This window comes from Podarcis gaigeae (assembly GCF_964106915.1).
Source record: "Podarcis gaigeae genome assembly, chromosome: 16".
Classification (NCBI taxonomy): Eukaryota; Metazoa; Chordata; class Lepidosauria; order Squamata; family Lacertidae; genus Podarcis; species Podarcis gaigeae.
Window position 1 is genome coordinate 31388231 of NC_139693.1, and position 25907 is coordinate 31414137.

Genomic DNA, 25907 nt, shown 5'->3' on the forward strand with positions numbered 1-25907 from the left:
TAATGACTGTCAACACTTGCCTCCCGTCATTTTCTAGGCCAGTCGTCCCTAAATCATATCTAAATATGGTAATATGTTTATGTAAAACAGGAATTTCAAAAGGAATTAAGGATACAAGCAACACTCCAGAGTGTGTTATGCTTTGTATTAATTAGATTGATCTCCGAACGCAACTGCAGCATTCAGAAGATCCTGATTTGTTACCCCACTTTGCAAATCTTGAATCTAAAGGATGGGTGCATGGAGATTTCCCTTGTAAAGTTGGTGGTAGTGTTAGAGCTCAAAACCACAGCGTTTATTTGGAAGGAACCAATCATTACCATCATTAGGATGTAGACATATGTAGATACATACCCTCCAACATTTCTCCGATGAAAATGGGGACGTCCTGTTCCACTATTATTAGTATTTTTAGTGCTATTTTTCTAGAAAAAGAGGAGCCAGAACTCCCCATGAAGACCTCCTTTGTTCTCTTAGAATGGCAGTGCTGCCCACCTAAGAATTCCTGCTAAAAAAAAGCCATTATTACTATTACTATTATTATTATTATTATTATTATTATTATTCCCTGCCCATCTGACTGGTTTGCCCCAGCCAATCTGGGCGGCTTCCAACATATATAAAAACATAATAAAACATAAAACTTTTAAAAACTTCCCTATACAGGGCTGCTTTCAGATGTCTTCTAAAGGTTGTGTTACTTATCTCCTTGGCTTGGGGATCGCATAACTCCACACCCTCCAACATTTATCTGATGAAAATAGGGATGTCCTAAGGAAAAGTGGGACATTCCAGGATCAAATCAGAAACTGGGATGGCTTCTGTAAATCCAGGACTGTCCCTGGAAAACAGGAACACTTGGAGGAGATAGATCAAGATAATATCACACACACATGTGAACTCACACATTAAAGTACACAGTGTAACATTGTAAAGCCAACATGATGATGAACAATACACACAGGACTCAACATCTCAATCATGACCATTTTTCTAGAGCAAAGATGGTGAATCAGTGGCCCCGGTGGTGAACATTGGGCTTTAAAATCTCAGTGGCGCCCTGTGTGATGCCAAAATTTGATGCCCCTTCCGTTGTTTGCTGTTGTTGCAGTGCCTCCTGCGTTGGCCTCCCGGCTCAGCACCCAGTGTGGACGAACCGGTTGGGCTACCCTATATCTGCTTCTGGTGTTGCTGTGAATATTATGGGACTTCAACTCCCATCATCCCTGACCTCTGGCCCTGCTGGCTGGAGCAGATGGGCACAGGAGTCCCAACAGCAAATTGGAGGGCAACAGCTTTCCACACTCCTCCTTTAGAGGCAGTGTAAGATCTTCTCATCTTTGCATTTACTGCACACTCCATAGTTAACTTATCGAATTCACATGATGTGGGGAGGAGTATTGATTTGGGTTCTCCCCCTCCCCCCAGTACTAGACCAATTTAAAAATGAGGATATGATCAATGGCTGTTTGGCAAAATAGAACCTCCATGTTTCAAGGCAGTAGACTGCGGAATGCCAGCTGCTGGTGGGCAGACAGTATGAATAGGCTGTCGCATTTACTTCCTGTTTGTGGGATCCTTGGAGGCATCTAATTTGCCGTTGTGCAAAGCAGGGTGCTGGTTTATTGGACCTGAGCCAGTGTGGTATAGTGGTTAAGAGTGGTGGACTCATAATCTGGTGAACCAGGTTCGATTCCCCACTCCTCCACATGCAGCTGCTGGGTGACCTTGGGCTAGTCATGCTTCTCTGAAGTCTCTCAGCCTCACTCATCTCACAGAGTGTTTGTTGTGGGGGAGGAAGGGAAGGAGATTGTTAGCTGCTTTGAGACTCCTTAAAGGTAAAGGGACCCCTGACCATTAGGTCCAGTCGTGACCGACTCTGGGGTTGCGGCGCTCATCTCGCTTTATTGGCCGAGCGAGCCGGCGTACAGCTTCCGGGTCATGTGGCCAGCATGACTAAGCCGCTTCTGGTGAACCAGAGCAGCGCACGGAAACGCCGTTTACCTTCCCACCGGAGCGGTACCTATTTATTTGCACTTTGACATGCTTTTGAACTTCTAGGTGGGCAGGAGCAGGGACCAAGCAACAGGAGCTCACTCCATCGCAGGGATTCAAACAGCCGACCTTCTGATCAGCAAGTCCTAGGCTCTGTGGGTTTAACCCACAGCAGTAGTGATAAAGTGGGATATCAAATCCAAACCCCCTTCCTCCTCCTCCTCCTCCTCCTCCTCCTCCTCCTCTTCTTCTTCTTCTTCTTCTTCTTCTTCTTCTTCTTCTTCTTCTATAATCAGGAAGACTCAGTTTGTGTTCGGGTGCTCTGGATTCTTCCAGGACACATGCCCTTGTGTGTCACACCCATCACTGTCCCTACTTAACACCCTGAGTGCTTTTGCCTGCTGGAGTGTGTCCTTGAATGTTGCGTTCGCAAAGTAAAGGAAGGACTGGACCCTGATTAAAAATCAAGACACGAGGCTTTGACCAACAAGGCTCTCGGAGAAAAGTGTGTACCCCACACCCCTCACCAGGCCATTTTATTAGCAAAAGAATCTTTTACACAGTGCTCATAAGAACCAATCATATTTCCTCTGAGCATTTCATCAAACCCACATGGGGAGAAAGTTAAACCACTAAAACTAATAACCACAAATATTTCTGGGGTAAATAAGTTGAGAACTACAAAGGGGTAGTAAATAACTTGAGAACTACAAAGGGGTACATCTGGCAACCCCGGAGGTAATAAACAATCAGTACACATGATAAGAATGATGCCCAGGAGGACAGTGACCATTATCCCCTTAATGTGAGATCTGTTTCCTGGCCCCAAGATTAACATTTTAAGATTATATATAAGAAACTACATCAAAGTAACTTGCCTACTATCTTTATGGCCCAGGAAGCCTGCCTGGCAAAGCAACTGCTGTGTACACTGTGTACCTGACGTGAGGAGAGAGAAATGGGCAGTAGGGTCAAAAGGGCCAGAGATGCAGAGGTGTAGATTGATCAAAAATCATATCAAAATAGTTTAAACCCAGTCAACACAATGCTTTCATTGCTGACACAGATGGCTTACTCTATATCTGTTATAATTTCTCATAGCAATCCCACCTGATCACTACATCTCTGGATATTTGCACTCCTACACTTGAACTGTTAAGGATGCTTCTTAGTGGTCTAGATGGAGGATAGACAAGGATGTGTGAATGTGAAGACCTTAACCTAATGCACAAAGGTAAAATTCACTTTTATTGCTGTCCTCACGTTTGCCTCTGGCCCCTGGCATGTGGCCCTTGGAAGCCTGTCCAGAATGGAATGTGGCCCATGAGCTGAAAAGTGATTCTCTTTTCATGCTTGAGGCTGTTGGTTACCAGAATTAGGCATCGCTGAATGCCCTGCTGTTATTGGCCAGCCAGCCTTTGCTTCATTGTCTGTGTGTATGTTTCTACAAGAAAGAAGTTAGCATTGCCAGTGCAGCAGTGTGAAGAATGAAATAGCTTCTGTGGGAGATTGGGAGGCTTGAGGTGGCAGTCATGCCAGGTGAGCTGCGGCTATGCAGAGAAGAAACCCACCATAAAATCCCTTGCTATGCTCTCCGGGCAGTTAACCTCTGGCTTCTACAAGGTCATTCACCGTCGTTGCAATTAGGCCTGTAGGTTGAGGTGCCTGGTGGGGCCTCCTCAAAGCCAAGCTGGATGTCAGGACCTGCTGGCTGCGCCTGATGGGAGATGCAGCCGAAAACATCTGGTGGGCACTGAGTTGGTGGCGGCAGAGTGAAACAAAACAAGCAATTGATAAGATTTGCTCTCCCGCTAAAGTTACTCCTCCAGAGTGAACTGAGAAAGCTCTCTGAAGGAAAGGCAGAAGGTACAGGTTGAAAAAGAATGTCCGAATGCCCCTGTCTCCACATCGAAATTCTTAGTTGGTTGAGGAAGCCGGGTTGCATGTTAACCAAAACAAAGCTCCCTTTCTCCGTACAGCCAGCCAGCCAGCCTTTTGAAGTTTGCTCTGCCAAATGAGTGGGAGAAGTCAGGTTTTAACAGGCAGTCACTTGTGACATTTCCTGGAGGAAAGGAGGTTGGGAAAGGAGAGAAAAGCTGTGCTGAACAGGGTGCCGAAACTGCAGACTAAAATAAACAGAACATGGGACTGCATTTAGTAAATACAGTTGCTAGAAAACTTCCAGGTGGGGGAGGAAATAAAAATCTAATTTGGTTCCTGGAAGGGTTTATTGTGTACCCATGTGAGTTTGTTTTTGTGTTTATATCTCATCTTTTCTTCGATGACCTAGAAGTGGCATAATCGTTTTCACTTCTTCCTTATTTTTTATCCTCACAATAACCCCGTGAGTTAGGTTAGGCTGAAAGATCACCAAGTGAGCTTCATATCTGAGTTGCGATTTGAACCTTGGTCTTCCAGGTCCTAGTTCAGTGCCCTAACCACTATGCAACACTGTCTGCCCACCCCACCTCAGACTATGGAGCTAACCTCTGCCACAGGCAGAGATCTAGGAGTTGCTGACATCCTCTGTCTCCTGCCTCAGAGGACGAACAACATCCTGAGCAAGGGAGACCAACCTGGCCCTTCTATTGGCCAGTAAAGGAACAACTGCAGGAAGTTTGCTTCCCTGATCCTTTTGTTGAGGTGATCAGGACGCGCACATATTACATGTGTGCTAAGGGAACTGCAACTGTGGGACATGGGTGGCGCTGTGGGTTAAACCACAGAGCCTCGGACTTGCCGATCATAAGGTCGGCGGTTCAAATCCCCGTGACGGGGTGAGCTCCCGTTGCTCGGTCCCTGCTCCTGTCCACCTAGCAGTTCGAAAGCATGTCAAAGTGCAAGTAGATAGGTAGGTACCGCTCCGGCGGGAAGGCAAACGGCGTTTCCATGTGCTGCTCTGGTTCACCAGAAGCGGCTTAGTCATGCTGGCCACATGACCTGGAAGCTGTCTGCGGACAAATGCCGGCTCCCTTGGCCAGTAAAGCGAGATGAGCGCCGCAACCCCATAGTCGTTCACGACTGGACCTAATGGTCAGGGGTCCCTTTACTTTTAAGGGAACTGCAAAGGTTGATGATCAGCTACCAGGTCTTATTCAAAGTCTTGTTAACATATAAAGGTCCTGAACAGCTTCAAACCAGGTTACTCAAAAGACTGTTTGCCCCTGTAGAGAGAGAGACCTGTAAGATCCCTTAGCTCAGGGATCAGCAAACTTTTTCAGCAGGGGGCCGGTCCACTGTCCTCAGACCTTGTGGGGGGCTGGACTATATTTTGAAGGGCGAAAAAGAACAAATTTCTGTGCCCCACAAATAACCCAGAGATGCATTTTAAATAAAAAGACCCATTCTACTCATGTAAAAACACGCTGATTCCCAGACTGTCCACGGGCTGGATTTAGAAGGTGATTGGGCCAGATCCGGTCTACCCATGCCTTAGCTCATCTGGGGAAATTCCTCTCTTGGCACCTTGCCCTGCAGGATGTCGTAGGGCAGTGACCCCAAAACAGGCATAATATGCTTGTGTTGTACATTGTGTTTTTGTTTTGATCGTATTGTTTGTTTTGATATGGTACACCCCCTAGAGATTTTTTTAAATATTAAGCACTTTATAAATTCTTTCACATCTATAAATAAATACATAAATAAATAGCCTGCCTGCATTCAGTTCTACTGCTAGTGGGCCAGAGAAGGAGCAGCTTTAAGGAGTTTGCCACCCCTCCGTTCCACCCAGAAAGGACACTCTGCTCCAATTCCTACTTTCCTCTGAAGTCCTCATTCTTTTTCCTTTTGTGAGCCTGCAGGCAGGGATTTATTTTCATTTAATCTCCATGCAATTTCAGGTGTATACTTCTTGCTGCTTCTGCTGCAGATTTTGTGTGTGTGCGTTTTGAGGTGGGGCAGGGGCCTGTGCTAGCAGACAGAGAACATTAGAAATGGCCTTACATTCCTATGTAAAAATACCTATAATAAGACTGGCAGTATGCATGCACGTGCATAATTAAGGAACACTCATAGCACCGAATGTGGTGTATTTCAGAGGTGAAATCGCCCACTTTTGTTTCTCTTTCGTCTTTGCTGTGTGCAGCGGCACCAGCAGTAGCAGCAACAAACCTCAGAAAGGCATTTTGGGGAGGAAACGGCAGGTGCCAATCATTGGCCATTAAGAGGAGTGATGCATAAGCTGTTTTATGTACATCCCCACCCCTAAACTTTTACTTCTCCTAAAAAAAGATCACCAAATGCCGCATAAAACCATTTTGCTGCCTTGTAAATCAGGTGGTGAAATTGTTGGACCACATGTGACTCGGATATTCTGGAGCACGGACTGGACACAGGGAGGCAAACGCCAATTCAGGTTTCAAGCAGGTTTATTTGATTTGCATATGCATAGCAAATAGGGACCCGGGTGGCGCTGTGGGTTAAACCACAGAGCCTAGGACTTGCTGATCAGAAGGTCGGCGGTTTGAATCCCCGCAACGGGGTGAGCTCCTGTTGCTCGGTCCCTGCTCCTGCCAACCTAGCAGTTCGAAAGCACGTCAAAGTGCAAGTAGATAAATAGGTACCACTCTGGCGGAAAGGTAAACGGTGTTTCTGTGTGCTGCTCTGGTTCGCCAGAAGCGGCTTAGTCATGCTGGCCACATGACCTGGAAGCTGTACGCCGGCTCCCTCGGCCAATAAAGCAAGATGAACACCGCAACCCCAGAGTCAGCCACAACTGGACCTAATGGTCAGGGTCCCTTTACCTTATGCATAGCAAATGGTACAGCGCAATATGTTCGCAATCTGCACATCCCAATCAGGGTGCACCCACTTTTTATAGACTAAATAAACAGAGAGTGAAACTCTACATTATTACCCAATCAGCCTCTAACATTCCATGTTTCTTCCTTTTGAAGGCTTCTTTGTTCATCTGCCGGCTGTGGCCTTGCTCTCTTATAACAGTGGCTTTGTTTGTCTGCCTGCTATGGCCTTGTAACAGTAGCATGATAACCGCATGCTGAAATTTCTATTTCTGAGGACCTTCAAAATGTGGGGGCCCAGTTTGGTTTGGCAATGCACACCTGCTCAAAAGATGTGTGGCTTATCAAATATGATACTCCGGCAATTCAAATCTAGCCTTGAAAGCATTAGGAGCATTGGTGGCTGTTCAAAGGGATTAAAACCTTTCAGATTTCAAGGGCAAGAACCATTCAGGAAGTACTAGGAAAGCCTATTGTTTTTGCCTCTCAAAATAATCCGAAAGATGCTATGGATGAAAACAGAGATGTTGATAACTGCAAATAAGCTTATTGCCAAAAACTGGAACTCATGGAAAATTCCAACCAGCTTGCTAGAATCTGCTATAATCCATGCTCGTGAAAGCAATTCAAGGGCAAGGCAAGTATTTGTTTGTGACTGGGAATTGTTCATCTGTTTTTTTGGAACAATGCATTTACTCAACATAATGTCAAGGAACACATGCTGGCGATGTCATAGACTAGTGATTTGCAATTAACTTAATTGAAACTCCCTTTCTTTTCTGCTTTTTTTGGCATTTTTGTACAATTTGTAATAATATTATTAATATTTGTTTAAAATGTTACCCATTCTGTGGGCGTGGGAGGAAGGGAATCACATCATCTAGTTTGTATCATCTCGAGCCAACCACACAAGAACAATTTATACCAAAGTATTTCAGGGAAATCCTTTGTTAATCAAAGCATGTTACATCTGGCCTACCAAGCATGGTAGCTAGCTTCATACAAGCAAGCGGCTTTGGCCCAAACTAGATGTGCAAGACAACACCTATGTGTTAAAAGTTTATCCTGTTCACATATAAAGTGGGGAATGGAGAAGTCTGCTTTTTAAACAAAACAGAAGCTTGTTAAGGATTTTTCTCACTGCCAGTATTAGTATTATCATTGTTGTTGTTGTTTAGTTGTTTAGTCGTGTCCGACTCTTCGTGACCCCATGGACCAGAGCACGCCAGGCACTTCTGTCTTCCACTGCCTCCCGCAGTTTGGTCAAACTCATGTTTGTAGCTTCGAAGACACTATCCAACCATCTCGTCCTCTGTCGTCCACTTCTCCTTGTGCCCTCCATCTTTCCCAACATCAGGGTCTTTTCCAGGGAGTCTTCTCTTCTCATGAGGTGGCCAAAGTATTGGAGCCTCAGCTTCCATACATCACTACTGGGAAAACCATAGCTTTTACTATACGGACCTTTGCTGGCAAGGTGATGTCTCTACTTTTTAAGATGCTGTCTAGGTTGGTCATTGCTTTCCTCCCAAGCACACCATTTTGTGTAAAAGTGCAACACCACCACCCTGCTTTATATGTGAATAGGGGAAAAACATTGCCCCACGTGTTTAGATTTGACTTTTGGGCAAATCTAGCTCTTCACGGACTTCCTAAATCAGGCATAGGCAAACTCGGCCCTCCAGATGTTTTGGGACTAAAACTCCCATCATCCCCGACCACTGGTCCTGTTAGCTAGGGATGATGGGAGTTGTAGTCCCAAAACATCTGGAGGACCGAGTTTGCCTATGCCTGTCCTAAATGAAGGTTTAGAGACTTAAAAACGTACTTTATACCAGGCTTCGCCAACCTGATGCCCTCTGGGCTACATTGGCTCCAAGTACGTTTCTGAGCACAATTCGAAGTGTTGGTGCTGACCTTTAAAGCCCTAAACAGCCTCGGTTCAGTATATCTGAAGGAGCATCTCCACCCCCATCGTTCTGCCCGGACGCTGAGGTCCAGCTTCGAGGGCCTTCTGGCGATTCCCTCATTGCGAGAAGCCAAGTTACAAGGAACCAGGCAGAGGGCCTTCTCAGTAGTGGCACCCGCCCTGTGGAACACCCTCCCACCAGATGTCAAAGAGAAGAACAACTACCAGACTTTTAGAAGACATCTGAAGGCAGCCCTCTTTAGGGAAGCTTTTAATGTTTAATAGACTATTGTATTTTAATATTTGGTTGGAAGCTGCCCAGAGTGGCTGGGGAAACCAGATGGGCGGGGTATAAATAATAAATTATTATTCTTATTACTGGGCTACAATTCCCATCAGCCAGATGGGCAAAAGGTGTCGTATACAGAGTCAAATATCTTCCCTCCCTGCGGTCCAGTTAATGTCTTCACTGTTTGGAAGCAACTCTGAAGTATCTCAGACAGAAGTTTTGGCAAAACATCTGGAACCTGAGATCCTTTTTAAAATAAAAAATAAATCAATCTGAAGATGTGAAGCATTGAACTCAGAACCTTCAGCATGCAAAGTGTGCTCTGTGCCACTCAGCTATAGTGGGCTTTTTGAAAAAGCTTTATTCTTGATTACATTTTAAAGCAGGGATGGGGTCCCTGTACCTTCCAGGTGTTGCTTCCAGGTCCCTACTTTCATCATTTGGGAGTATGGCCAGTGGCCACAAATGATGGGAGCTTTAGTTCATCAACATCTGGAGGGCTGCAGGTTCCCCATCCCTCATGTGGCCGAATGACATGACAGAGCTTTACCTGATAGTGATGTTTACCCAGTAGTGATGTTTCCCAGTAGTGATGTATGGAAGTGAGAGCTGGACCATAAAGAAGGCTGATCGCCGAAGAATTGATGCTTTTGAATTATGGTGCTGGAGGAGATTCTTAAGAGTCCCATGGACTGCAAGAAGATCAAACCTCTCCATTCTGAAGGAAATCAGCCCTGAGTGCTCACTGGAAGGACAGATCCTGAAGCTGAGGCTCCAATACTTTGGCCACCTCATGAGAAGAGAAGACTTCCTGGAAAAGACCCTGATGTTGGGAAAGATGGAGGGCACAAGGAGAAGTGGACGACAGTGGACGAGATGGTTGGATAGTGTTCTCGATGCTACTAACATGAGTTTGACTAAACTGCGGGAGGCAGTGGAAGACAGAAGTGCCTGGCATGCTCTGGTCCATGGGGTCACGAAGAGTCGGACACGACTAAACAACTAAACAACAACAGCATACAGTATTCCTATCTTACCTTTTGCATTTAAGCTGGCAATTTCATTCACAACTGCTTATCTCAGAACTCTTGCAGCAGTTTCTTTTTTCCCCTACAGTGCAGTTTATACCCTATGAAAAAAACAAAAAGAGAAAGAAATCCAGAAAACAAATTATACAAGGAACAATGGTAGGGTGAAGACGAAAGAACTCTGGCTAATGCTTCTAATGATTCACTGTGTCCTTTCTTTAAACTTCAGTCAACTCATTCAAATATGCAACTCCAGTAAATGAACAGATTTGTTTATGGTTGTAGGTTTCCTTCCATGATGGAGTTGGTGGCACTAATTTCTTATTGAAAAATAACCTATTAATTTTCACTGGGTAGCTAATTAGCTACAGAGTCTAAAGAGGTAGGGCCACCAGTTGTTGGAGGTTGACTTGCCGGGTCGTTTGGGGCAAACCAGGAACATCTTTCCATCATAACGACATTAGACACGGGAACGTTCAAGCAGTAGCCACAAAGGGAAACCCAGGAGCAGACTCTAAAAACGCTCCCAATTCTTCCTTTGCAGTTGCAGTTTGAACTCAACGCCTTTTGATTTTGGCACCTTCTTCAGTCTCCTTGCACACGGTCAGAAAAAGAAGCCAAATTTTAAAAAGCATTGAGTTCAAGCCTCAACCGCAAAAGAAGAATCAAGATTATTCTTGCCTCTTGAAATCAAGCCAGGATTGCACAGGAAAAAACTGAACAGCAGCTGCCCATGGTGGAATTGCAACCAAGTGTGAATGGGTTGGATTTGCAGTGATGTCCTGGCCCACCCCAGCTAAGGAAGTCTGATAGTTAAGTCTTTATTGATGAAGAAGCACTTACCGTGCTACCTCGGGTTAAGAACTTAATTCGTTCTGGAGGTGTGTTCTTAACCTGAAACTGTTCTTAACCTGAAGCACCACTTTAGCTAATAGGGCCTCCTGCTGCCGCCGCACCGCCAGAGCACAATTTCTGTTCTCATCCTGAAGCAAAGTTCTTAACCTGAAGCATGATTTCTGGGTTAGCGGAGTCTGTAAACTGAAGCGTATGTAACCTGAAGCATATGTAACCTGAGGTACCACTGTATTTCTGGGTTAGCGGAATCTGTAACCTGAAGCGTCTGTAACCTGAAGTGTCTGTAATCCGAGATACCACTGTACATCAACTCTGAATGTGCTCTGAGTGCACATGCACATGCATGTTTCTAGCCACTGGGCACTGTCCCCCACGGATCTGTGCCTTGCAGAGTAGTTGCAGTGACAGCAAGACCCGCCCTGCCCCCAGCTTATATAAGCTCCCCTGATGGGTTGTGCTTCCGCATCCTTTGAAACCACATCAGCAAGGCTGAGGAGGGGGGGGGACAGTGCCCAGTGGCTAGGAACACCCATGTGCATGTGCATTCAGAGCACGTTCAGAGTTGATGTACAGTAGTACCTCGGGTCTTGTCATCTGAGTAACCCAGGACCTCCATACATGCTGCCCAGGCTTGCAGGAAAACAGTGCAAGAGGCAGCAGTTGCAAGTTACCACTCTCTGCAGCCACAGCAGGCGCTGTGATTCTCCAGCGATTTGACTTCAAACTCCGCTGTCTCTTGAGATGGACAGATGCCAGCAACAACTCTTCTTCACCCTTCTTTTTGCCTTTGGGGAATGCTGTATTAAAATGTGTTCAGGTTGAGATATCCTGGGGTGGGAGAGATTGACAAGGCAAATCGTTCGACAAACTAAGAATAATTCCAACCTCGCTTTTCTCTTGTATGCAGGTGCCCCTGGTTAACCAGAGCCGTCTCTCCAGCCATCCCGCTATACAATGGGCTCGTGTTCCTGTTTGTACTCGCAAACTTCAGCATGGCAACCTTCATGGACCCTGGGGTTTTTCCACGAGGTAAACCTGGACAGGATGAGAGCAGGTGGCTCAGGGAAAATATGGGCAGAAAGGAATGAAGGCAAACAAACAGATAATAATAATAATAATAATAATAATAATAATAATAATAATATACCTATTGTCAATTTACAACCTGTGTACAATGAAATTAACTGAGCCTCCCCCCCCAAAAAAAACAGTCAGTCTCATTGCACTCTGTGTGCTTGTCTCACAACACACCAACCCCGAAAGTCAGTTGCACTATATTATTTTCCATTTAGCAGCCTAACAGCCCACGGATAGAAACTGTTTTTTAGCCTACAAAATGGCACAACCAGCTTTTATCCCCCCCCCCCCAACACTATTAGTACCCCTAATAGGAAAATTGGTTACCTGATTATGCAGCCTTAATCTGCAGTTTGGAGAACTCCTGTTCAGAGTTCCTAGCCAGCCAGCTGTGCCCTGTTCCATCCTCCCCACCATCACCAGTCTTGTCCCGTCCCGTCCCCCCTGCCTCCCGCAACAGATACTCTGTGTTCTGTTGCTATCGAGCATGCTCAGTCCTCATCAGACTGGTGGGGGGTGTTTCCTTCCACTTAGGTTTCCCCCCACCCAGATTGTTGGACTTCTGTAACCCTTTGGGGTTCCTCTGAACATGTTGATACCTCCCTCCTGGATGGTGCAATTTTGGCCGAGTCGTGTTCTATAAACAGAGAGTGAGTTTACTATTGGTAAATAGCAGGGATGGGCAGGTGGGAGTTGTAAGTCAGTAACATGGCGCTGTGGGTTAAAGCCTCAGCGCCTAGGACTTGCCGATCGAAAGGTCGACGGTTCGAATCCCCACGGCGGGGTGCGCTCCCGCTGCTCGGTCCCAGCGCCTGCCAACCTAGCAGTTCGAAAGCACCTCCGGGTGCAAGTAGATAAATAGGGACCGCTTACCGGCGGGAAGGTAAACGGCGTTTCCGTGTGCAGCTCTGGCTCGCCAGATGCAGCTTTGTCACGCTGGCCACGTGACCCGGAAGTGTCTCCGGACAGCGCTGGCCCCTGGCCTCTTAAGTGAGATGGGCGCACAACCCCAGAGTCTGTCAAGACTGGCCCGTACGGGCAGGGGTACCTTTACCTTTACCTTTAACATCTAGAAGTGCACAGATTCCCCATCTCTGGTATATTGGAATTGTTGTTGTTGTTATTTAGATGTGTTAGTCACCCGTATCCCAAATAGGAACGTTCATTGTTTATTTGCAACGGATTGCTGTTGTGAACAGCGACAAATGCTCTTGTCAGGTGTGTGTGTTCGCGTGTGTGTCTGGCTTCAACTCATGCAACATGCCAGCTTTTATCACGTTTGATGGGAGATGTGCTGGTAAACACTATGCAGATTCTTGTCTGGATAGCTTAGCCTCTTTCTTTTGAAGTGTCTGTCCTTTTAAGTCATGAAACTAGCGGCTTGTTCCTGCCTTCTCAGGAGCCTTTAGTGCAATCGCTGCTGATGTTTGTTTTTCTGGGGTTTAGGTTTTATTCAATGCGTTACCTCTGCTGAGATTTCCTAGTGACGCCAAGCCTGTCACAAATGGTAGACGAGGGAGGTAAATTTATTCTGCAGGTGGGCACTCCATGGAATATGTATTTTTAAGAGCAGAAAACACTGAATATATAAAACGGGATGTGAGGAAGAAGGGTTATGTTAGCCTAGCCTTCTCCCTTGATATTCTGATTTTTAATGTGCTGGGGTTTTTATTTATTTATTTGCACTTCCACACCTTAGATTTAAAGCACATGACTTCCCCCCAAAGAATCCTGGCAACAGAAGCAGCCTTAACAAACTACAGGATCCCAGGATTATTTGGGCAAAGCCATGTGCTTGAAATACGTGGTGTGAATGTGACTGTACAGTTTAGACATGAGTTTAATGTATCATTCCCTCTGTTCCCAATGATCAGACTACCTTGGTTGTCATAGTTAATCTGTTCCAGGAGTCCGTTCGCCCCCCGGAACTGTTCGAAAACCAAGATGCAGCTTCCGATTGGCTGCAGGAGCTTCCTGCAGCCAATGGGAAGCTGCAGAAGCTGCGTTGAAAGTTCGGCTTCCAAAAAACATTCACAAACCAGAACACTTACTCCAGGGTTTGTGGCGTTCGGGAGCCGATTTGTTCGGGAGCCAAGCCATTCGACAAAGCCACTTCCGAGCTGGAGAGAAGGTGGGGTTGCGGGCCCACCCCCTCCCCACGCACGCGGGGGCTGGCTCACAGCCCCCGCGAGAGCAGGAGAATCCTCGGGCACGTCACCGCCCCGGCCAGCCAATCAGAGGGCCGGGGAGGTGTGGCCTAACACATTTAAGGCTGGCGCGCCCGGGGACTTTCCTCTCTTCCCCGTTCCAGCTGTGTGTCACTGGTAGAGAAGAAGAAGAGTTTGGATTTGATATCCCGCCTTTCACTCCCTTTAAGGAGTCTCAAAGCAGCTAACATTCTCCTTTCCCTTCCTCCCCCACAACAAACACTCTGTGAGGTGGGCGGGACTGAGAGACTTCAAAGAAGTGTGACTGGCCCAAGGTCACCTAGCAGCTGCATGTGGAGGAGTGGAGACACGAACCCGGTTCCCCAGATTACGAGACTACCCCTCTTAACCACTACACCACACTGGCTCTCACTGGTAGGGCTATAGTTCAGTGACTGCATCCTCTTGCCTAGACAGTGGTGAAGGGCCAGAGCTGCGCTAGAGCAGCTTATTTGCATGCAGAAGGTCCAAGTTTCAGTCCCTGGCATCTCCAGCTGGGGCTGGAAGAGAACTCTGCTGGAAAACCCAACAGTGGCAGTGTAGGAAGTACTGATCTAGATGCTCCAATAGTCTGACTTGGTACCAGGCAGATTCCCATTGTGTTGCTCTGTATTACGTTGTGCTGTGCTCTTAGCGGTTTGGCGCTAACCATCTTCTGCCTCCATCTAACCATATGTTTTCTCCTCCTTTCCCGGGGACGGGGTTGAAACCTTTGAGCAGCAGACGAAGACGAGGATAAAGACGATGACTTCCGAGCTCCGCTCTACAAGAACGTGGAGATTAAAGGGATCCAAGTTCGGATGAAGTGGTGCGCCACCTGCCATTTCTACCGCCCTCCGCGCTGTTCCCATTGCAGCGTCTGTGACAATTGTGTTGAGGTAGGACAAGGGCCCCCTGCCCACTTTGGGGGAAGAGACTCTAGCTCCGTGGTGGAGCCATAACAAAATATGACTCCCCAGTACAGTCAAACCTTGGTTGTTGAACATAACCCGTTCCAGAAGACCGTTCAACATCCGAAACGTTCGACAACTAAGCCGTGGCTTCCGATTGGTTGCAAGAGCTTCTTGCACTCAAGCGGAATCCGTGGCAGACGCTTGGGTTCCCAAAAACATTCAAAAATTGGAGCATTTACTTCCGCGTTTTGGCGTTCGGGAGCTGAAACGTTCAAAAATGGAGCCGTTCGAGAACCAAGGTTTGACCGTATCCTTGAGCATTTTGCGGAGAGGGAAACCATAGCTTAGTTTTAACTAGTTTAATTTTGCTTTTGTTTGTTTTTTAACATTGCATACCATCCTGGGATCCTGCATTGATATAAAAATGTATGGTGGTAGTATTTAGCATGAATATTTGGCTCAACAGCATTGAGCTTGAATCCCTGGATTCAATATACTTTTTCAGCCATTGACTTTTTTTGGTGAGGTCAGGACTGTTACTTTTTTCTTTTCTTTTTTAGCTTCAGCCCCCTAATAGCAAAGTATAGTGGAGATTTCTAGCCTGATCTGGTGAAGAATGCAACCAAAGAGACAAGGACGTATTGTTTGTAAACTAGAGAACTGTGACTCTAGGATGCTACTGTCAGGCAATGTGTGGCTGTCCTCCATACCAAAATTATTCGGGGTCATTTCTGTTGTGAGGCCATTTCTTTCCATCAGCAGGTTGACTAAAGTTGTGGTGCTAACCCCATTGAACTCAATAGGACTTACTTCTAAGAAAGCAAGAGTAAGTCTTAAGTCTTTAACACAATGTTTAAAAGTAGTCAACTGTGTAATTAAAAAGGGAGGGGGAAATCTAATCAGTTGTAATAAGCAGAAACTCATTAAGCGAGGTGTCAAAGGCAGCCACAGTCAATTGTAAAGCATTCTGACTGTAATCACCAGATCGGTCGCAATGAAAACTAACAGAGCAGAATTCATTCTCTGAGAAATAAGAGCAGGATTTTAATTCTAACAGCAATTAAAAAAAAAAAAACAACCCTAACAAACCTTTAAGCGGGTTTCAACATTCTCTTTTTAAAAAAATAAAATCTTCTTAATTTTGAAATTTACAAACAATTATCAAACAACCAAAATAAAAAGAGAATTCCATAGATTCTCCTGAACTTCCCTCCTCCCCTTTGTGGGTCCTTATGTTAACTTTTTTCCTCCTGCAACCTCTCTATTAATCCCAGTCTGTTAAATCTCCTTTACAACCATAGGTCAACATTAAACTACAAGTTTAATTCCAATCCTATTAATAATATTAATTGCTTACAATGATAAATTACTGTATTTTTCGCTCTATAGGACGCACTTTTTCTCCTTCAAAAATGAAGGGGAAATGTGTGTGCGTCCTATGGAGCGAAGACGCCATAGCCCCGCGACCCTCTCCCGGCTGGAGAGGTAACGTGCGGCAATGGCAGGAGCCTCTATAGCCGCGTGCCACCTCTCCAGCCTGGAGAGCGCACATGGGGCTAAAGAAGCCATAGCCCTGCGATCCTCTCCCAGCTGGAGAAGTGACGCGTGACTATGGCAGCAGCCTCTCCGCTGCTCCCTGACCTGCTCTTTGGGGCTGGTGGTGGGCTTCCCCCCGCCAGCCCCAAAGAGCAGGTCGAAAGGAACCTGATGCCTGGAGAGCGAGAGGGGTCGGTGCGCACCGACCCCTCTCGCTCTCCAGGCTTCCAAGGTAGCCGCCTGAACGCACCTTAAACGGCACCTTGTTTTAGAGTGGGAAAACAAGAGGGGAAAAATTCTCCCACTCTCTGCGCAGCGCTTCCTGCCGCTTCGCTGAAGGGGCGCTGGGCAGAGAGCGGAAGAATTTTTTCCCCTTGTTCTCCCCCCTCTAAAACAAGGTGCGTCCTATTGTCCGGTGTGTCCTATGGTGCGAAAAATACGGGTATATGCTTTCCCCATTCCTTATTAAAATTTGTGTCTTCCTTATTTCTAATTCTTCCAGTCATTTTGGCATATTTCATCAGTTTAATTTGCCATTCTTCCCTGGTAGGGACTATGCCTTCTTTCCATCTCTGGACAAGTAACATCTGAGCAGCAGTGGTCGCATACATAAATAGTCTTTTCTGATCCATTGGTATTTCGGTACCTAAAGTTCCTGGAAGGAAAGCTTTGGGGTTTTTTTTAGAAAAGGTTATTTTAAAGATTTTTCTCCAGTTCATTATATAAAAAAAGGTAAAGGACCCCTGACAGTTAAGTCCAGTCGCGAAGCGACTCTGGGGTTGCAGTGCTCATCTCGCTTTACTGGCTGAGGGAGCCGATGTTTGTCCGCAGACAGTTTTTCCGGGTCATGTGGCCAGCATGACTAAGCCGCTTCTGGCAAAACCAGAGCTGTGCACGGAGTGCACGGAAACGCCATTTACCTTCCCGCCGGAGCGGTACCTGTTTATCTACTTGCACTTTGATGTGCTTTCGAACTGCTAGGTTGGCAGGAGCAGGGACTGAGCAACGGGAGCTCACCCCATCGCGGGGATTCGAACCGCTGACCTTCTGATCGGCAAGCCCTAGGCTCTGTGGTTTAACCCACAGCACCACCCGCGTCCTTAGTTCATTATATACCGTTTCCCAAAATTCTTTTACTACTTTACAAGTCCACCACATGTGATAAAAGGTACCTTCTTTTTCCTTACATTTCCAGTACAGTGGTGCCTCGCAAGACGAAATTAATTCGTTCCGCAAGTTTTTTCTTCTTGCGAGTTTTTCGTCTTGCGAAGCACGGTTTCCCATAGGAATGCATTGAAAATCAATCAATGCGTTCCTATGGAAACCACCTTCAGACCAGGTCCGGGGACAGTCTGTCCCCCGACCTCTTCTGAAGGCTGGGGGGGGGACAAGGGCTTTTCTTCCCACCCCCAGCATTTTAAAAAATCCCGGGACAACGGAGGACTTCTCCGCTGTCCAGGGCGATCTTAAAATGCTGGCGGGCGGCAGCGAATCCTCCGCTGTCCCGGGGCGATTTTAAAATGCTGGCGGGCGGCAGCGAAACCTTCGCTGCCGTCCCCCAGCATTTTAAAAGCCCCCGGGACAGCGGAGACTTCTCGGCCGTTTCTCCGCTATCCCGACGGCTTTTGAAGGCAGGCGGGGGGGAGCAAAGACTTTCGCCCACCACCGGCCTTCAGAAGAGGTCCCCCCCCGCCTGCCTTCCCGGGACAGCGGAGACTTCTCCGCTGTCCCGGGGCGATTTTAAAATGCTGGCGGGCGGCAGCGAAGCCTTCGCTGCCGCCCACCAGCCTTTTAAAAAACCCCGGGACAGCGGAGGACTTCTCCGCTGTCCCGGGAAGGCAGGCGGGGGGGGGACCTCTTCTGAAGGCCGGTGGTGGGCGAAAGTCTTTGCTCCCCACCACCAGCATTTAAAAGAGGTCCCCGGAGATTTCCCTATGGGCTTTCTTCTTGCGAAGCAAGCCCATAGGGGAATTCGTCTTGCGAAGCAACTCGCAAACGGAAAACCCTTTCCTCTTGCGGGTTTTCCGTCTTGCGAGGCATTCGTCTTGCGGGGCACCACTGTATGTATTTGACCTTGTTATATATATTTTAGCTAATTTACTAGAAGTACCAACAGTATATCATTTCAATGTAAATTTAAATGTAAAGTATAATATGCTGTAAACTTCAAATCCCAGTCCCATAACCTCTCACATGCTGTAAGTTGTATATTATGTCCAAAGTCCCTCGCCCAGTGTATCTTAACCAATTTAATCTCTTCATCTTTTGTATGCCATTCTAATATTAGTTTATACATTTTAGAAAGCAACATTCTCATAAGGTTCAACAGGTGTCGATACTGTGCTATATTGGAGCCAGATAATTCTTTATTATATTGTATTTAGTGAAGTATTATCATAGAATTTTTGAAGTCTTAACACCTGCTGAACTTAATGACAATGGAAGGGAATGTGGAGATCATCTGGTCCAGTGGTGAAGAACCTCCAGCCTTCCAGGTGGTTTTTTGGGGGGAGGGAATACCCATCTGCCCATCACCTGATGTCATATGGCTATCCTGATCTGTGTGGCCTCAGGGAAGGCAGAAGTGAGGAGCCCCAGAGCAGGGAGGACATACCGTACATCATCAGCTCCCAGTGGCCTGAGATGACTCTGTCACTCTACATATTAGACAATGCAGTTGTTTCAATGTTTTAAACTAGTAAACCGCCTTAGGTGCCTTGGCAGAAAGGTGGTATATGAATCAGATTGATAGATGATAGATAGATAGATGATAGAGATAGATAGATGATAGACAGACAGATAGATGATAGATAGATGATAGATAGATAGATAGATAGATAGATAGATAGATAGATATAGATAGATAGATGATAGATAGATAGATAGAGATAGATGATAGATATAGATAGATAGATAGATAGATAGATAGATAGATAGATGATAGATAGATAGATAGATAGATAGATAGATAGATAGATGATAGATAGGTAGATAGATAATAGATAGATAGATAGATAGATAGATAGATAGATAGATATAGATAGATAGATGATAGATAGATAGAGATAGATAGATGATAGATAGATAGATAGATAGATAGATAGATAGATAGATGATAGATAGATAGATAGATAGATAGATAGATAGATAGATAGATAGATAGATGATAGATAGCTAGTTGATAGCTAGATGATAGATAGATAGATAGATAGATAGATAGATAGATAGATAGATGATAGATAGATAGATAGATAGATAGATAGATAGATAGATAGATAGATATAGATAGATAGATGATAGATAGATAGATAGAGATAGATAGATGATAGATAGATGATAGATAGATAGATAGATAGATAGATAGATAGATAGATGATAGATAGATAGATAGATGATAGCTAGATGATAGATAGATAGATAGATAGATAGATAGATAGATAGATAGATAGATAGATAGATAGATGATAGATAGATAGATGATAGATAGATAGATAGATAGATAGATAGATAGATAGATAGATAGATAGAGATAGATAGATAGATAGATGATAGATAGATGATAGATAGATGATAGATATAGATAGATGATAGATAGATGATAGATGGTAGATAGGTAGATAGATAGATGATAGATAGATTATAAATAGATAGATAGATAGATAGATAGATAGATAGATAGATAGATGATAGATAGATATAGATAGATAGATGATAGATGATAGATAGATGATAGATAAATAGATAGATAGATGATAGATAGATGATAGATAGATAGATAGATAGATAGATAGATAGATAGATAGATGATAGATAGATAGATAGATAGATAGATAGATAGATAGATTTATAGATGATAAGTAGATAGATGATAGATAGATAGATATAGATAGATAGATAGATAGATAGATAGATAAGCCACAGTGCCAAATTAAAAAAGAAAGAAAGAATCTACTTCCTTTCCAGCCTCTGCTTGAATGTGGCACTTTTAAAAATTTCCCACCTTTTTCTGCCACCCTGCACAGCAACAGGAAAAGACACCAGATTCAAAAAGCATTGGATTCAATGCCTGTTCACTCAGCCTGTTTCAAGACCCAGACGTTAGACTACAACTCCCATGATTCCTGACATAGGCCATGCTGGCTGGAATGGATGTGAGCTGTCTGGAGGGCATCACGTTCTCTGCCCTTGAACTAGATGATGTTGAACTAGAATTTGAAAGAGCCATTTGCACAAGAGAAAGGCCTAATCCAAGCAGGAAGCTCAGTGTGGAAGTGCACTCACTGAGGCCAACCTTCCATGAGGGCAGGGATAGGGAAACTGTGGCCAGGTGCTGGACTACAACACCCATCATCCCTGAACATTGACCATGCTGGGTGGGACTGATGGGACTTGTAGTCCAACAACATCTGGCAGGCATCCAGGTTAGGGGAGGTTGCCCTACAAGTTTTCCCCCGAGGAAGCACAAGGAGACCAGGTGTCCTTTTTTCCTCCCAGTTTTCCAAGTGAGACATAATGCAGACCCATCTTGCATCACTTCCCGTCCTGGTTTGCTGTAGCAGACAGCATTCCTACATTATTAAGCTTTGATTGCTTACCGAGGAGAATAAGCAGAGCCATTAACAAACCTTGAATCAATAAGCTTTGTCATCAGACCAAGCCGTCTATTGATTTCCCCCTCCCTTTTTGGCGAGGTGAAACTCCTATGTGCTTATGTATTACGCTGGTGCCAGGAGACTTGGTCACAATGAAGCCTTTATTGGCGCTTCAATCCAGAGGCTCCCTTTAAAAGGCAAGAGTTGTCATTCATTTGTTTCATTCACATCCAGGTTTTAAATTTCACAATCACTTCCAATGGAAAGCATAATTTAAAGGCTGCAGGGCGAGATAGCAAATGCTGGAGACAGCCAGTCCCCACCACCATTCTACTTGCACAAGACAAGCCTAGGCTTCCATTCCCAGCGGCACGGGGGATAAATTGGTTCTGTCCACACATGCCTGAATTTTGCATGCTGCCGTTCAGTTGGCTCCAGTTTTTGACGGGCCCTTGAGCAGGTAGACCTCCCTCCGCCCCACAAAACTTGTCTTGGAAAGGATGGCAATGGGTAGGGCATGCGACTCAATATAGTGCCCTGCAGTAGGGGCACACAGTCGTTTGGTAATGAATGAAAGATTGAGCCAAATGAGGCCCTACATTCAACACTAATCCCATGAGTAACAATTGGGCTTGTTTTCAACAGCTCATTTGGGGATAGGCAGTGGGCCTAAATTTTGCAGGTGCCTTCTGATGGCTACCACTTTATTTCCCCGCCCTGTGGAACGCCCTCCCATCAGATATCAAAGAGATAAGCAACGACCTGACATTCAGAAGACATCTTAAGGCAGCCCTATTCAGGGAAATTTTTAATGTGTGACTTCTTAGTGTATTTTTGGTCTTTGTGGAAGCCACCTAGAGTGGCTGGGGAAACCCAGACAGATGGGCAAGATACAAATAATAAATTATTATTATTATTATTATTATTATTATTATTATTATTATTATTATTATTATTATTTTCCCCAGAATGCCCCAGAAGTTGCCACTTTTCATGGGCATTGCTGGGAGAGAGGAGTTGCTGCCACCAGTTGTGCAGGCTGCCATGTTCCTATGATGGCTGCAATTTTTTTAATCAACCATTAAGAGATAGAGGGAGAGAAGAAATAAGTTGGTTACAATATTGAATGATGACTGCCATCTCCACCACCACTCCACCACCAATGCTCCAGAATGAGGCAATATCTAGAGTAGCGTCTTCCAACCTTGGGTTGCCAGGGTTTTTTTTGACTGCATATCCCATCATCCCTAGACATTGACTTAAGCTGTCTGGGGCTGATGGGAGTTGTAGTCCAGTAGTGTTTGGGGGCCCCAAGTTTGAAAAAGTCTGCTTTTATATTACTGTTCACCACCTTAGTGTTGTTGACAAGCAACACTACAGCACACTTTCTACTGTTCAAATTAGAAACCAAGTTATGTACAGTTCAGGAAAATGTGAGCATGAAAGCTTAGCTTTCCACAGTTTAACTTAAAGTGGTGTTGGTGGGGAGGCAGAGAATTCATCTTCTACCTGGGCATGGGGTGAAGCCATCAGGTACCTTATTTTTCGCTCTATAAGACTCACTTTTCCCTCCTAAAAAGTAAGGGGAAATGTGTGTGCGTCTTATGGAGTGAATGCAGGCTGCGCAGCTATCACAGAAGCCAGAACAGCAAGAGGAATTACTGCTTTCACTGTGCAGCGATCCCTCTTGCTGTTCTGGCTTCTGAGATTCAGAATATTTTTTCTTTCTTGTTTTCCTCCTCCAAAAACTAGGTGCGTCTTGTGGTCTGGTGCGTCTTATAGAGCGAAAAATACGGTAATTACCCTGCCACATACCAAACTATGATGCAGATATAATCAACCCACATTTTCTCTTTCCATAGAAGTCCACTTTCTCCTTGGGTCTCTCTTTGACAGGAAGGGCCATAGTTCAGTGGTAGAGCATCTGCTTTGCATGCAGAAGGTCGCAGGTTCAATCCCTGGTGTACCTACCTGAAACCCAGGAAAGTTACTGCCAGTCAGTGTCGACAGTTCTGAGCTAGATGGACCAGTGGTCTGACTCGCTGCAAGGCAGCTTCCTGTATTCCTTTTTTCTAAGCAATGGGGCCTAGGACCAAGTTTAAAAATAACGAAAAGCTCAAGATTCTCAAAATAGTGCAATCCAGCCAGATTCTGTGGTTTTGTTGTTGCCAACTAAATACCGGGCAAAGCAAAGTTGGAAATTTTGGGTGGTATCTGTGATAACGTTGCTTCTTTCCGTAACTGTCTATTATGCTGTGTCTCTTCATTTCTTTGCAAGGATTTTGACCATCACTGCCCTTGGGTTAATAACTGCATAGGACGGAGGAACTACCGATATTTTTTCCTTTTCTTGCTGTCCTTAAGCGCCCACATGATTGGAGTGTTCAGCTTTGGGCTTATCTATGTTTTACACCATGCGCAGAAGCTGGGGGCGGCGCCCACAGCCATCACGTATCCTTCCTTCGGTGTTTGGGATGTTCAAGAACTGTGCAGAAGGAACCGGGCAGATGGGGCCTCTCTTAGGACCTGCCCAAACAGCTGGCCCTTCGGTCATGGTAGTTCTACGACCTCTCCCAGCTGCATGGCCTGTGATTGGGGACGATGGGAGTTCTGTAGCCCAAATAGCACATGGAGGGTTCTGGGTTACCCATCCCTGGTGCAGATGTTTTACGCAGCTGTCAGCCAACATGGCATGCTGCAGAGTTACAGAGTCCAAAAGGCCTCCTGGTCTCCTCTTTTTCTGCTGGAGAAAGGCTGTGGCCCAATGTTAGCTGCACTGGCTCCCGGTGGGGTACAGGATCAGGTTTAAGGTGCTGGTTTTAACCTTCAAAGCCCTATACGGCCTAGGGCCCTCGTACCTGTGGGACCGCCTCTCCTGGTATGCCCCACAGAGGAACTTACGGTCTTCAAATAAAAACATCCTGAAGGTCCCAGGCCACAGAGAGGTTAGGCTGGCCTCAACCAGAGCCAGGGCTTTTTCGGCTGTGGCTCCGATCTGGTGGAACGCTCTGTCACAAGAGACTAGGGCCCTGCGGGACTTGACATTTTTCCTCAGGGCCTGCAAGACAGAGCTGTTCCACCAGGCCTTTGGTCAGGGCGCAGCCTGACTCCCTCCTTTGGCAATCTTCAAAGAACTTTAGCCTAATGGTTGCCATCAATTTGATTTGAATTAATTTTATAATGAAATGATTTTAGAATGTTGTACTATTTTATTGTTGTTAGCCGCCCTGAGCCTGGCTTCGGCTGGGGAGGGCGGGATATAAATAAAATTTATTATTATTATTATTATTATTATTATTATTATTATTATTAAACCTACACTGCCTGCAAATGGCGCCAGGTTCGATCCTCAGCATCAAGGACCCAAACTCCCATCTGAAATCCTAAAACGCTGCTGCCCATCGGTGTAGGAAATACTGAACTAGATGGCCAAGGAGTCTGACCCAATATAAAGTAGCTTCCTATGTTCGTTTCTCATATTTCCAGCTGGGCGCAAGGCGAGTTGCAAAGCAGTTGCACTCGACGTATTAGCACACTCCATCGTTCACCCTTAGCCATGGTTTGGCTTAGTGTTTTGTTTTGAAACAGACCAGTCTCTCTCCCAGCTAGTGCAGAGTTTTCCCTGTCTTCCTTCTACCGTATTTTTCACTCTATAGAACGCACTTTTTCCCTTCTAAAAAGTAAGGGGAAATGTGTGTTCGTCTTATGGAGCGAATGCAGGCTGTGCAGCTAACCCCAAAGCCAGAACAGTGAGATGGAGTGCTGCGCAGCACTCCACCTCGCTGTTCTAGCTTGGGGATGACTGCGCAAAGCTTCTGCAGGGCAGCGGGGTGCCTTCACCCCACTGCCCTGCGGAGGCTTCACAGGCTGTCCCCAAAGCCAGAACAGCAAGAGGCTATCCCAGAAGCCAGATGCCTCTTGCTGTTCTGGCTTCTGGAGTTCAGAATTTTTTCTACTTGTTTCCTCCCCCCCAAACTTGGTGCATCTTATCGTCCGGTGCGTCCTATAGAGCGAAAAATACGGTAATTCTGTTCCCTTTTGTGTCTTGTTTTCTAGATTGTGAGCCTGCAGGCCCAGGGCCTGATAGTTTTTATTCCTCTAAAGTTCTTAGTGTATTTTTAGGCACTTTTATCAATAATAAATTATGAAGAAGAAAGCTAAGTAAAATCTCTGTAGTCAAAGGCAATATACCACCGAATGGTATTTGCCAGAGGACAAACAAATGGGGGAAAATAAGTTTCACTGGGTCTTCCCTGCCCCCAAATGGAGGATGATTATATTCCAGGTTATTTTTTCTTCTCCTTCAATCATTTCTTCACCCTGAAGTAGAGAATTTCCTTAATGCAAGCATACAGTATGGCTGTCATGTGTGTGGCGGGTTTGTTCTTTATTCCAGTCATTGGTCTCACAGGTTTCCATATTGTTTTAGTGGCCCGGGGACGCACTACTAATGAACAGGTAAGATGGCATTATTATTATTATTATTATTATTATTATTATTATTATTATTATTATTATCAGTAGTAGTAAAAATGTATACCCTGCCCTTAGACTGCATTAGCCGGGCAGCATACATGAAAATATTAAAGATCACATCCAGATTACCATTATTTTGGGGGAGGGATTCAATTGTGTTCTGGAAATTTGGGTTTGCACAGTTAAAGTCACACTCTGTCGCGCTCTGTTGCAACAAACCTGCATTTTCATTTGACTTTTTCCACTTATGAAGGTGACAGGGAAATACACAAAAAAGCGTGAGGTAACGATTGATTAGCGTTCAATAAAGAGCA

The 25907-nt window shown here is 45.4% G+C and overlaps 1 protein-coding gene across 2 annotated transcripts in view; it reads left to right on the forward strand.

Moving 5' to 3' along the window:
* The window catches only part of ZDHHC8 (zDHHC palmitoyltransferase 8), a 125485-nt gene that overhangs the window by 72754 nt on the left and 26824 nt on the right, over positions 1–25907 (forward strand). For both annotated transcript variants that reach the window (XR_014559016.1, XM_083717167.1), the window contains exons 2-5: positions 11720–11841; positions 14817–14974; positions 23396–23568; positions 25473–25575. Coding sequence is in view for 1 of the 2 variants with exons in the window: in XM_083717167.1 (XP_083573293.1) it covers positions 11720–11841; positions 14817–14974; positions 23396–23568; positions 25473–25575 (556 nt within the window). In the remaining variant the exon portion in view is untranslated. The remainder of the gene's footprint in view (positions 1–11719; positions 11842–14816; positions 14975–23395; positions 23569–25472; positions 25576–25907) is intronic.